Source organism: Anabrus simplex, chromosome 1 (assembly GCF_040414725.1).
Source record: "Anabrus simplex isolate iqAnaSimp1 chromosome 1, ASM4041472v1, whole genome shotgun sequence".
NCBI classification, from domain to species: Eukaryota; Metazoa; Arthropoda; class Insecta; order Orthoptera; family Tettigoniidae; genus Anabrus; species Anabrus simplex.
The window spans coordinates 852,881,878-852,896,589 of record NC_090265.1 but is presented as its reverse complement, the minus strand read 5'-3'; the positions used below and the strand labels follow the sequence as shown (position 1 = coordinate 852,896,589).

The 14,712-nt window shown below is 39.1% G+C and overlaps 1 protein-coding gene across 1 annotated transcript in view; it reads left to right on the top strand.

The window, feature by feature from the left end:
- cutlet (chromosome transmission fidelity protein 18 homolog) overlaps positions 1 to 14,712 on the top strand; it is a 424,016-nt gene that overhangs the window by 52,946 nt on the left and 356,358 nt on the right. The window contains exons 5-7 of the mRNA XM_067136426.2: positions 9,953 to 10,091; positions 10,175 to 10,295; positions 11,462 to 11,545. Coding sequence (XP_066992527.2) covers positions 9,953 to 10,091; positions 10,175 to 10,295; positions 11,462 to 11,545 — 344 coding nt within the window. The remainder of the gene's footprint in view (positions 1 to 9,952; positions 10,092 to 10,174; positions 10,296 to 11,461; positions 11,546 to 14,712) is intronic.

The following is a 14,712-nucleotide window of genomic DNA, read 5'->3' as shown; positions in this document are numbered from 1 at the left end:
GTTTAACATTAGGGCATTTCCAGGTCATTAATTTGTGTGGTTTTCTCTTAAATCTTGTGGTTTCAAGAATAAGCTCACGGTCTGTGCAAAGCTCAGTTAATCTTTGACCATATCTATTTGTCAATTTGTGTGCTGGCCATTTACTTACCGTTGTGCGATATTTTCTCTCTTGTCCAATTTTCGCTTTGAAGTCTCCAAGCATAATTTTAACATGGTTGTCAGGGATATTTGAAATCAGTTGGTCAAGCTCCTCCCAAAACATTTAAGTTTCCTCTTTATTTGTCCTGTTTTTTTCATTTGTTGGGGCATGGACATTAATCAGTGTATATATTTTGTTCTCTACTCTAATCGTTAAGGTTGCAGTTCTTGATGAGTTCGATGAGAAGTTCTCCACTGAATCTAATATGCTAGTATGAACCAGGAATCCCATTCCAAATTGGGGAACATTTTTCATTACTCTCTTTCCTGGAGGTCCTTTGTAAAGACGATATCCCCCCAGATTAAAATGGGTCCTGATCTGTGTTCTGATGTTCTTGTAGGGCTGTGATTAGAATCCTGTGTTGATCTATGACATCAGTTAAGTGTTTAAACTTCCCAACTTCCATTATTGAATTGATGTTTAATGTTGCAAAGAAAGAGATTTTTCCTGGTTTACTGAATTTAAGCCTGTATCTGTGTCCGTGGTTCGTCTGTTGGGCTTCCAGGCGCTCCGACTCGCCATGATCTTTTATGTGACACCCCACCGTATCTGAATGGTGTCTTTGCTCGGGTCTAGAATGTTGGATGTCCAAGCCGGTGGATTCTTTTATTTGAAGACTCTCCATGATAAGTTGATTGTCTGATCATTGATCAATGTTCTGACCATGGTCAGGAGTTACAATCCCAGATGTGATCTGGGAAGGTGATTCATCCTACTTGTTCAGGACTGGGAGTAGGTATTTCCTCCATACCCCTCAAATGTTATGGTTTTCCCGCCAATACTCGGGTGGCTGATTGCAGTGGTTTCCCACTGGGTGGATGGGTCGCCACATCCCTATGCCTAAATTTTAATCTTTATTGTAATATCTTTTAATATCAAGAATTTTTGTTGTTGTTGTTATTTTGCTTTACATCGCACCGACACAGATATATCTTATGGCGACGATGGGATAGGAAAGGCCGAGGAAGTGGAAGGAAGCGGGTGTGGCCTTAATTAAGGTACAGCCCCGGCATTTGCCTGGTGTGAAAATGGGAAACACGGAAAACCATCTTCAGGGCTGCCGACAGTGAGGCTCGAACCCATTATCTCCCGATTACTGGATACTGGCCGCACTTAAGCGACTGCAGCTATCGAGCTCGGTAATATCAAGAATCAACCACCTATGTCATAATTCTTAAATAATTGTCATGTTTTTAGATTCAAATATTAACACAAATATTATTAATAGTATACTACATTTTATATTGTATTAGTTGTTTAACAATGTCTAATCCATTTTACAAGACATAGTTAGTTTTTAACAGTATTCATAAGTTATTTCCAATTAGGTACCCAATCTATTCCTAAGGTAAAAAATATGGCTGATGATGCCTACTGTTGATAGGCGAAACATGTACCATCCAATGTATTAATTTTATGTTAAAAATTTTGATAAGGACAAAGTCCTAATTTTTAAGATTGTATTGTATTGATTAGGTTGGTGAACAATAAAAACATACTAGTGTTATTTAAAGGTCGACAGTCGCTGCCGTTAATGTAGAACGGACCGCCGGAACTCGACAACTTTGTCTGTGACACCTCATAAAATGTGTGTTGCCCGTTCTCTGATTTCTTGATTTGAGACTGTGATTTTCTGATGTTATGTATAATAATAATAATAATAATAATAATAATAATAATAATAATAATAATAATAATAATAATAATAATAATAATTTTGTGCAACTATTGCTAACCTGGATGGCAAATGACAGGAGAACATGTAGAACTGCTGTGTGAACACATGGCTGTGGGCAGAACACATGATGATGATGATGATGATGATGATGATGATGATGATGATGATGATGATGATGATGATGATGATTGCTAGCCTGGTGTAGTTCTTGTAAGACAGGTCCTCTGTTAATTGCGGGTGGCATCTGCCATGTATAGGAGACTGTGTTAGTGCGATGTACGAGTTGCTGGGATTATGGGAACAGTCAAACACCCAGTCCCTGAGTGAAGGTAATCACCCCCTCCCCCCATGGCGCAACAGCCCTGAAAGGCCTTGGCCTTCCAAGCAACTGCTACTCGGCCTGAAGGCCTGCAGATTACAAAGTGTCGTGTGGTCAGCATGACGAGTCCTCTCGGCCATTATTCTTGGCTTTCTGGACTGGGGCTGCATCTCACCGTCAGGTGGCTCCTCGATTGTAATCATGTATGCTGAGTGAACCTCGAACTAGCTCTCAGATCCAGGTAAAAATCCCTGAGCTCGCCGGAATTGAACGCGGGGCTTCAGGGTAAGAGGCAGGCATGCTACCCCTACACCGCGGGTCTGGCGAGTGAAGGGAATTAACCATTTTGAAATTGATATTACTTAACTTGGTGGAGAATCAAACCTGGGGCCCCACAAACGATAGGCCAAGACACTCAGCCATGGAGCTAGACTACAATGTCCCATGTCTTCATCTGAATAATTTTGTTACTTAACTGAGGAATGCAATGAGAAACTATCTCACTCCTCATTTCCCTAGTATGCCTCTTCATTGATGTCTAGGCCATCTATGACTGCTGATGGCGGAGCTGTTGAGGATTCAACCAGCCTTAGTTTAGTTTAGTTTAGTTTAGTTTAGTTTAGTTTAGTTTAGTTTAGTTTAGTTTATTGCCTTTCTTATATGGTGGGGCTCAGGCTATGAAGCCTGCTATTATGCCAAACCATATTATACAACAGCTTTATACAATTTACAGGATAATGTACATAAAATCATTTTTACATATATTTCTAAAATTCACTAAAATTAATTTACTTAACCTCTATAATTTTCTATCTTTATTGATAATTAAGAGCTAATTATTAAATTTTTACATTGGTGAAATCTACTTTTTACATATTTGAGTACCACATTAAACATTTCCTTTTTAATAGCCTCAGATTGCCTATGCCTCTAATTTCAGCTGGGATTGAGTTCCAGGAACGTATGGTAGCAGGTATGAATGAGTTGTTGTACGCGTTACTGTGGTGAATGGGAATGGACAAGAGGGAACGTGTAGATGACCTTGAGGGAGCTCTATCGGAAGGGGAGAGGTATTTAAAGTCTGTTCTAAGATAGTCTGGTTTGCTTGTTTGCAGAATACTCTGGAGAAGGGAAACAGCGTGGTATTTACGTCGTTCAGTCAATCTTAGCCATGACAGCTGAGAGAGGAAAGGGCTAATATGAGTTTGGATTGGGATATTTAATACGAATCGAGCACAAGCATTGAAGGCTCGCTGTAGTCGACATGAAAGTGTTTTGCTCATACTATTATAAACTACATCTCCGTAGTTAAATATTGGAAATATTAGACTCTGTACTAATAATTTTCCTGTGTTTCTTGGAAGGAAGTCCCTCATTCTTTTTGCAGAATGTAATGAGTAAAATACTCTTTGACAAATTTTTGTGACATGTTCCGACCAACTTAAATATTTATCGAATACTACTCCAAGGTTCTTTACATGATCGCTAGATGTTACTGGTATTCCACTAAGCATAACACTGGGTATAGACATGTTTTGTATTTTAGCATGAGATTTATACGTGCCAATTATGATGGCCTGTGATTTTGATGGGTTCACTTTCAGGCCATGTCTGCTAGTCCAGTCATTAACATTTGCTAGGTCTTCTTTTAACTTAGTGATTGAATTGTTTAAGTCATTAGGCTTTGTGTGAATATATAACTGAATATCATCTGCAAACAGATGATATTTTCAATTGGTCAGTGTCTCGGATAAGTCGTTCATGTACAATGAGAACAAAAGTGGTGACAATACTCCTCCCTGAGCCACGCCCATCTTAGTGGTTTGCCACGAAGATATATCGTTTCCCACTGATACGCGCTGCTGACGATCACTAAGATAGGAGTGTACCCAGGTTAAAGTGCTGTAAGAAAATTTCAGCGCCTTAAGTTTAGCGAGTAATATGTCTCTATCTACACAATCGAAGGCTTTGCTTAAGCCCAAGAGAACAAGTATAGTCATTTGTCCTTTATCTATCGCTAGTTGCATGTCATTTGTCACTTTAACTAATGCAGTGGCAGTACTGTGGTTTTGTCTGAATCCCGATTGATATTTGTCAAGTAAGTTGTACTGTATAAGATATTCAGTCATTTGTTTATGTACTATTTTCTCCAACAATTTTCCTAATATAGCAAGGATACTTACAGGATGATAATCTTCGGGACTGTTGGGGTTGTTGTTTTTAGGGAAAGGTCGGATGATTGCATGTTTCCAATTCGAAGGAAATACTCCAGTCATGAGTGAGTTATTAATGATATGTGTGACCGTTGGAAGTATGATGTCTATGATTCTTTTTAAAAGAGACAGGTTGATTCCATCATGGCCAGTGGACCCTGACTTTATTTCACTGAAGACTTCCCTAACGTCACTGGGGGTCACATGAGAAAAGTAGAACTGCTCGCCATTATGTCTTGTTCTTGAGGATATTCTGTTAATTACTGCTGCTTTGGTCTGTTCGTCAATCTGAGAGGATCGTGAGCTAAAGTATGAGTTTAGGTCAGCTAGTGTTACATTACAGTTGTTGTTATTTGTCTTGTTTTTGCATAATCCCATTTCGCAAAGAGATTTCCAAATCTGACTAGAATTTTGAGTGTTCAAAATATCATAAGGGTGACGTATTTTAGCATTTCTAATTAACTGTGTTGTTCTGTTTCGGAGTTTTTTATACTTTCCGAAATTGTCAGATGTAGGATATTTCACGTAATAATTATAGGTTGCGTCTCTTATTTTCATCTGGTCACATATTTCTTGGGACAGCCATGGGTTTGAAGGTCTCTTTACCCTAACAGTGCGTAGTGGTGCATGTCTGTCATACAGAGTCAGAAGTAGTTCGTTAAAATGATTTACTTTTCCGTCAATGTCATTTATGAACTGAATGTTGTGCCATGGTGTGTTAAGAGCATCTTCAAAAAATGCATCTTCATTAAAGTGTTTAAAATCTCTATATGTAATTAATTTTGGCTTGAATTTAGGGCACTTCAAGGAATATGCAGCGTAAACCACGTCATGTCGGGAGAGACCGGGAACGGGCATTTGTTCATGAGTTAGGATTCGGTTGGTATTATTAGTAATTATTAGATTGAGGAGTGTACGTGAGTTGGCAACATGGTGTGTTGGGTTTAGGGGTAGTATTGTCAAATTAATGGATGAAAACATCTCAGTCAATCGTTTTGTTTCGGTAGATTTGTTTGTCAAGTCTGTATCAAAGTCTCCCATTAAAATCAAATGTTCATACCTGGGTGTTAGATCATGTAGGGCTTCCTCTAGATTTGTGATGTTACCAGTCTTTGGTGGACGATACACCACACCAAGCAAGCACTTCGTACCGCGAACTGTGAGCTCAACGAACAAGAATTCAGGGCTATTAGAGAACTCACTGGGGGATTTTAATATCACCGTATACTTCACATCATCCCGTATATACATACCGACTCCTCCACCGAGCTTACCGCTCCTGTCATTCCTAACTAATGAATAACCATTCATACTAACAAGAGATGAAGGGATAGACTGATGCAACCACGACTCTGAGAATAGTATGGCATGCAGGTTGCAGGTTGAGAATATTTCAGGGAATTCCGGGAAATGTGGGAGAATGCTCTGACTGTTTACATGAGCTATTTGTAAGGAGGTAGGGTAAGGCGAAAGAATGTCTTGAAGGTGATTAGCGGTACTTAAGGTGGGGGCTGGGAGATACAGGTAGTGACGTGCTTGGGACTGTGGGTTGGAGAGGCTGAAACTAGAGGGATTTGTTTCCTGGTTACTTGTTGCTGCCAACGTAAATTTTAACTGTAGATATAAAAGGAAAAACCACACTAGATAAAATTAAGAAACTAAAAATTGAAATTAATGATAAAAATGTAGGCCATACCTACAGTTGAAATTATGATTATAGTTCTATACAGCGGTATTTAGTTTGCAGAATGTCGGTTCTTGGTTAGCGAATACGTTCGAGATCTTCGCGGTTTGACACAGGTATTTTACGAGTTCCCTGCTTAACATAAATTATGCCATCCTTCGACCACATGTTCTGCACACTGAACTTACTTATAGCATCCTATAGAAGCCGCAGTCTCTCTGGGGTTAGGTCCTCTCTAATTGTTTTATTTGTACCCTTGAGTTTCTTTTTGTTTATAAACATCGCATTTCTTTTCCGGTACGAAACAAACTTCACAATTATGGGTCTTGGACGGCCAGGTTGACTTTTCCCAACCCTGTGCGATCTGTCTATTTCGTCCACTGAGAGTTCCACCCCAATTTCACGAGCAATATCAATGACAATATTGTCTGTGTTTTCTCCTGCAGTTTCTTCCACACCAAACACACGCAAGCACTGTCTTCTTTGGTACTGCTCTAAACTGTCTGTTTTAATTTGCAGCCCCCTTTTTTATTCCCTTATGGTCGTGTCTCTTTCTTCCAGCGTACGCTTTAGTTCCTCGATCACACTCGTATTGAAAGTTATGGTTTCTTAATGCCATTAAGTATAATAGGTTTTCTGCAACAGGCCAACACATACATGACTCAAAGCATAATTTCACTACCATAGAACAAGACCTAGAAATTCTCAAGAATATAAACAAAGGCCCTTTACTCGATGTTACGGAAAACTGTTTTATTCATTTAAACCAATTTTTAAATCCCAATCTAAACCTCAATGGAATTTCAGAAAAATCTAATATTCTTTTTGACTTTCTAATCGAAGTCTTTAGAGGCATCAAATCCAGGAAGAAGAAATCGATCTTTTACACTCTGCACAACACTCTCCTATGTCGCACACTACTACCACTCCATCCCCCTGACCCGCCTTAAACTCCGCCTTCCCATCCCTTCTACTCCCCTCCTCTCCCTTTCTTGCCCCTCCCACCTCTCCTCACTCACACTCAACTTACATCCATCTCACTTGTCCACAACCCTTCTCACAACACACAACCAGCACACTGAACAAGGTGAGCCCCATATTCCATCACATTTGGCCGCGAACCCATCTTTAGCTATCCATTTCATTAACTTAGCTTTTCTTCCTTTTAAGCTTTATCACCTATGTTGAGCTGAGACGACCTCAAAATTCAACCTTATTCAACCACTCAACGTCAGACGTACCAGCCTTAAACAAATATTTGATGGTCTTGCCAACCACACACAACACTGGACCTGGACTTATATATCTCCACTGATAACAACAGAAGAGTGGACAATTTTACCGCATCGTTTTATTATTATACTAAGACTTTTACTCTCATTCATCAGACCAATTTTATTGTACAATACCTAGCTACCTCATTAGACTATAACGCCTCTATGCGTTATATTATGCCATCATATTTTACTCATTATTCATCTAGCTCTTAATGTAAAAACTGTCAATCATTTGTACTTTGCAATGCATGTATCATGTACACAATTTTATGTTATGTACCCTGCCCACTTTGTGATTTCTAGCTGATGATGACGCCATTAAGCGTCGAAACCGGTACTAGTAATAATAAATAACATGTTGTGAACACCTTATACAACACACTTTGTATGAAATAGGTTGAACCTTCTTTAATTCTAATTGTGAATGGTGAAAGTAAGCAGTAAGTCTGTCATGACTCATGATCTGTATTGATGAGAAAATTCCTTATTGCAGTTATTTTGTTTGCCTTGTCCATTGTTGTTAAATGAGACAAGTATCTTTTGTGTCTCGAAGTTGAACCTCGTTGGTTTGAGTTTAAGTGTAATTTCTTTCTTGGCAAGCACAGTACCTAACTAATAATAGAAGGTTGTTTAGGATATATCCAAACGATTTAGTGGTGCCACTGCCACCTGTGAGATTGAGCTAGAATGTCTGGTGCAGGTGTTATTGTTAGTCTTATGTCTCTTCTAACAGTTGGCTGAACCTCATGTATGTAGCTGTAAATGGCACCAGAAAGTCGTCATTATTGGAAAGGGTACATCATGATCATTTTCCATACAGATTTCTCGTAAGACAGAAGATTGAAAGAGTGTCAGGAGAATGGTTTGACCATTGAGAAAAGCTACTGTGAACAATATGGTGTTCTGTTGCACATAACAGGGTCCATTGGTAAACATTTGCAAAAAAAAAGGAAGCTCGCATAAGAGGAAACCAGGAGAGTTTCGCCTGTTGTCCTTTGAGGCATGAGGCAAATGGCGTGCCAAAAAAATCCACAAACCCAACATGAGATAGTCAGTAGGGTGAATATCTCTCCTTCCACTGTGAACATGACCATTCAAACCATCTTGGGCTACAATCTGGTGCGAAATGTTAAGTTTTAAACAGTCTAGTCATGGAATAAATACTGTAGTATAAGGCAGCTATTGCTCCATCATCATCTTTTATTTAAACCTTCATCTAATTAACAAAATAATATCGGAAATGTCGAGCTATTCCTTGGAGCTTCAGGGCAGGTGTCAATATGGCGCGGTGCATACAGTTGTTAACATATATAGATATTTGTGATGAATTATGTGCAGACCAGTTATCAGATGTACCTAGAGACAGCAAATTAAATATTTGTAATTATGTGAGTGATTTGCACAATGATTTTGGTCCTTCTATGTCACAACGTAGGCAACAATCTTGTGTTTTGGAATACTGGTACAGCTTTGACTCAGATATATACAACTCGAGTATAGATATCACTTGTAGTATGTAATAGGTACAGTTACAGCCGGAGGCTTTTCAAAAGATAATCCAGTTCGTAATATAGAAGTTTGAGGTCATTATCTAGAATATGTTTTGCGTTACATTAGCATACCTGCCACCTTAGGCGAGAGACTCCCGAGTTTCAACAGTTTTTCCCAACTCCCTATTATTTTATTATTTTGTCCCAATTTTAGCTTATTTTTTGGTGCACTTAACATTTGTTTTCAAATCCCGCCATTTCTACTTTGTACGCCATTGGCCGGAAGTCCTTCGCTCATTGCCCGCTTTCAAATGAAATATCGATGTTTATTGAAACCTGTATATCGTGACGCGTGTATTGATTGTCAATCTCTTGCTTTCGCGTGCTATGTTCGTGTTTGTTACATTAATTTAGTCGATTTTTGAGACTAGTTGCTAGATTTGGAGTTTAAAAAAAAGTATAGTGACAGAATTACAAAGATAGCGACTAATGACTCTTCTAGAGCTTTTAGGAGCCATTTGGAGACAGTTTTGGCAAATTTTAATTTTATTACTTGAAAAAAAAAAGCATTGGGCTTCATATAATTGCGCAGGCGCGTGATGCAATATCTTAATCTATGCATTTGCTAAATAATGGCATCTAAGTGCATGACTGATTCACACGTGTGGAGCATGAATTCATACTGTTTTTGGAAGGCTTATTAGAGAACAATCATCTCGCTCACATAGTTCGTGTAAGGGAGTAGAGATGTCTAATTTTTAGCCTTGTAGCCTCGTGCAGTCGGGTTTTGGGACAATAAGTGTTATATATTCTCCAGTATTGCGCAAGACATGTAGAATAAGCAGTTTTGACCAATTGTATCCCCTGATTTCTGCTGATTTTCCCTTATTTTCATATCAAAATCTTGTGATTTTTAGTTTTGTAAAGTTGGCAGGTATGCATTAGTTTCAGTGCAGCGATGTAGTTTTTTTCTTGCAGGCTGGAACTATCTGGTCAACAGTAGGTAGAGCCTCTGTTCTGACCCGGTCACCAATGTGTTGAACTAACTCATCTGATTGATTTTGCTGTAAAAATGTGTTGTTTCTATTACAGATAAAAGGAAGAAAAAATCACTTGTCAAAACAGTGGATGCAGATGATGAACTGATGAAGAAAATTGTATCTAGTCGTAAACAGAGGGAAGTAAAGTATCAGACTTTGGTATTACCAACGAGTGCTTCACAAAGTGAAGGGTAAGTAGTCTTGTGTTGAAGTAATTCCATTGTAGAGTATTGCAAGATAGCAAAATTTTAAGGGAGCTTTCTTTCTGTTGTAGGAAGAATGCAGATTCCCATATTTCCAAACGCGTTCCAAAATGGCCATTTGTTCCCGTAACTACCCTTGATGGGGATAGGTTGTATGTACGCAAGCAATCTGGAGAATACTTGGATTACCAGGTAGGCCTGCTGTACTTATTTGGTGGTGTTTTGTATATGCTCCTGAGCTTGCTGCCCTCTTTATTGGATGTCAATGTACAGGTTTCTTCGGTATTCTTACAGTTCTTAAAAAAAAAAAAAAAAAAAAAAAAATACACACATACATGTTCATTATAGACTTATGCCTCCAGTGTTCAGTCTGCAACTAGACGCCTGGACAATCCTCTGTTTTTAACTACCTCTGTGGCCTTGTTTAGTTCCATACTTTTTTAAATCATTAGAATTTGAGTCTAACCATCATTGTCTTGGTCTCCCTTTACTTCTCTTGCCCTCAATGATAGAATCCATCATTCTCCTAGGTAACCTATCATCATCCATTCGCCTCACAAGACCACATCACCGAAGCCGGTTTATGTGTACAGCTTCATTCATTGAGTTAATTCCGTACTTGGCCTTTATCTCCTCATTCCGAGAATCCACCTGCCTCTGTTCCTTTGTATTTGTACCATGGTCATTCTTGCTACTTCCATGTCTGTAACTTCTAGCTTATGGATAAGATATTGGAAATCCACCCAGCTTTCACTCCTGTAAAGCAAAGTTAGTCTGAAAACAGTTTGGTGTAAAGATAGTTTCGTCCAGGAGCTGACTTCTTTCTTACAGAATACTGTTGGATCCTAACTGTGAGCTTACTGCATTAGCTTTGCCCCTTGATCCAATCTCACTTACTATACTACCATTCTGGGAGAAAACACGCCCTAAATACTTGAAATGATCTACCAGTTCCAGTTTTGTATGTCTGACCTAACATTCAGTTCTCTTGGGTTTCTTCCCTTCTGACATCACTTTAGTCTTGTAAAGGCTAATTTTCTTCAAGTTCCGAGATATTGGACTGCAGGCTTTCATTGCAGTCTGCCATTAAGACGAAGACATTGGCAAAGGCCAACCTGTCTACTACATTTCCACCCAAGTAACTCCCTCCCTGCCACTTTATACCTTTCAGTAGATGATCCATGTAAACCATGTTGGCTAAATTAGCAATTAGAAATGTGTGTTGTGATGTTACCTAGGATCCGTTGATGGATGACCATGACCGAGAGACATATAAGACATACATGTATGATCATTTGATTTTCTTAAAGGGAAATTTGGCACCGTTTTTCTTACTCATTGTTGTTCTTTTGTTTTAGATTGACAGCTTAAATGCACAGGCAAGGTCTCTAGGTCTCTTGACTCAGCCCTATGAAGTAGTATGGGAGCAGGCCCAGGCATATGTAAGTTTTTATTATTATTATTATTATTATTATTATTATTATTATTATTATTATTATTATTATTATTATTATTATTATTATTATTATTATTATTATTATTGCGGAGTTATCTGTGGAAGGCAGAGGTGAAAGAAGGTGCGGGCTAGAATGGGTCTAACTACAAGGCCAAAAGATGAATTTAAAATTTCAATAAAGGTTATTTTTTCAAAATATCAAAACTTAACAAGATTTAACAAAGAGCTTTAGATGAACTTAAGTTTTCATGGCTCATTGTATTAACATAAAGAAATAAAGAAATGAACTGGATTAAAGCCACTATATATATATGTTTATTAATAATAAAGCCAAGCTTTCGGCCAAATTGCATTGGCCTTCATCAGGGCATGTGAAGTTTTGCCTCCGACAGTGAGCAAAGAAATTATCTGAAGGAACATGGAAGTCATGCCCGTACTATCCACGGCCTATCCCCACTAACTGGACTGATGCACCGCCCTCTGTCGACAGTTTGAGTGCGTCCCGCTGTGCCATGGTGGTGTTATGCATGTATTTCTGCAGTACAGGTCTCCATGTATTTGATAACTTGAAGCCGTCTTCCCTGTTGATGTTATTTGGGCGCAGCTCTATCTCTATGGCTTCCCTCACAAGACGAGCATAGAAGTCTTTTACAGGCGCGATGACCTTCGCCTGGTCAAAGAGGATTTCATGGTCTGTACTGTAGAAATGTTCTGCTATGGCAGACTGGCTTATAGCGTTCTCCGTGGAGGATGAAAGAGCGACATTCTTTACCAATCTGATGTGCTCTTTCACCCTGGTGCTAACAAGCCTTTTCGTCATGCCAGATCGGTAAAGAATGTCGCTCTTTCATCCTCCACGGAGAACGCTATAAGCCAGTCTGCCATAGCAGAACATTTCTACAGTACAGACCATGAAATCCTCTTTGACCAGGCGAAGGTCATCGCGCCTGTAAAAGACTTCTATGCTCGTCTTGTGAGGGAAGCCATAGAGATAGAGCTGCGCCCAAATAACATCAACAGGGAAGACGGCTTCAAGTTATCAAATACATGGAGACCTGTACTGCAGAAATATATGCATAACACCACCATGGCACAGCGGGACGCACTCAAATTGTCGACAGAGGGCGGTGCATCAGTCCAGTTAGTGGGGGTAGGCCGTGGATAGTACGGGCATGACTTCCATGTTCCTTCAGATAATTTCTTTGCTCACTGTCGGAGGCAAAACTTCACATGCCCTGATGAAGGCCAATGCAATTTGGCCAAAAGCTTGGCTTTATTATTAATAAATATATATATATATATATATATATAGTGGCTTTAATCCAGTTCATTTCTTTATTTCTTTATGTTAAAGAGCTTTAGACTTCAACAAAAACCAGCGAGTCAAACAATAACCAACTATCCGGTCCAAGACCAAGAAAACAATTTTCCACTAGGTGAAATAACAATGAAAGGTAGGTACAAGTATAATTTTACCAGTTCAGGGATTTTTTACAAGTTTTGGGCTTCGAGCCCCACTTTCACAATCCTTGAGCTATTAGCCCAACTTTACTAAGGTACAAATTTGAACTATGGGGCAGAAAACCCCATCATACCAAGGAGCACTTGCTCCTAATTACCATGCTAAGCCTCCTAGGGGCACTCAGAGATAAAATAATGAAAGAGCAAACCGGCTCACAGTCGCTCACGCCCTTTGAGGGCAGCCTCAGCTTTTACAATCACTTGCCATACAGTCACGACTTACAAATTTGAACAGGGGTATCTCTTACCCAAGCTACTGGGCCTTAATGGAAAAATACTAGGTTAATTTTAAATGGCCCTAAAAGCAAAAGGAATGGGGTTGTGAACTAGCCCTCCTAAATACACATTTTAAAACCTAAGAGGCGCTCGGCCGATAATACAGGGGCTAATCCCAATCTATGGAGGTGACTAGCCTACAAAATAAATTTAACACATTAAGAAGGAAGAGAAAAACGATTACAAAAACGTAGTCACCTCAAATTCAAAAATGAAGGGGAGCTCGAGAGGGTAAGGCACTCTCTATCCCCGAATTACAGTTCAAGATAAATGAAGTTTTACCAGATAGGAAGGATTACATGTTTTAAGTTATGGTTTACATGTTAAAGGTTTCGAACCTGCCCCGCGGGTTAAACTGCTGAGCTAGCAAGAAAAGATGTTAAACGGCCATTACCTTGTTGAAGAGCTGCTGCCTGAAGAACGAGGCGCTTCCCGCCCCCTGCTACATATTCACACACTGAGCTAGATGTTATTCGAGTGGCCCGGAGACAAGAAAATCAGCAGTTTTTATACCCTCGTGGAAAGTGCAAGACCTTTCATGAATGATAACAACCCGCCCTCAAACTTTTATTGGCTACAGTACACAGTTATACACAAAATTGAAGAAGAAAGTCCCGATTGGCCGAAAATTAATTACAGAAATTCCTGATTGGCTACATTCAAAACAGGCAGAAAGAAAGGATTAATATTGCCAACCCCCAAACGACAGAACAAAATTTAGTAAAGACAAAACTTATGAATACAAAATTTCTCCAAGATAGTTCATTCCTTCGCACCAGAGTGCATTATCATAGTTTTTTGGTAGAAACATCTGTTGGAGAATGTCCACACTTCTTGATCAATGAAAAACAAAAGCAAATCAAAAACACTCAGTGACATCTTGTGATAAACCGTAGAGTTGATTCAGTTGTTAAAGTTCAGGGTTTCTTCAGTAGAAAGGTACTTTAAGGCGGAAAATTCAAATATGCGGCGTAGAGGTGTACCAACTGGTACAATTATTATTATTATTATTCTTTCTTTCTTCGTTATGCCCGTTTACAGAGCGTGTTGGAACTTGTTAGCTTGATGATGGTTTTCCTTTCTTCTTCTCCTCCCAAAATCTCTTCATGAACTCGCTATGCTGTTTCTTGCGTTCTTCCGTCCATTGTTTCCCTGTGGTTCTTTTAGCCTTTTCCGTGAACGTGTGCTTTGCAACCAGATTCCCAAAAGCCTTGCGATCCCTGATGACATCTTCTGTGATGTTCATTTCTTTTAAGTCCTGCTTTATTTCCTCAAACCAGCTTATTTTCACCTTCTTTGAATTAATTATACCAAGCAATCTTTTTGCATATCTAGTGTCGTCCATTGTACAGATGT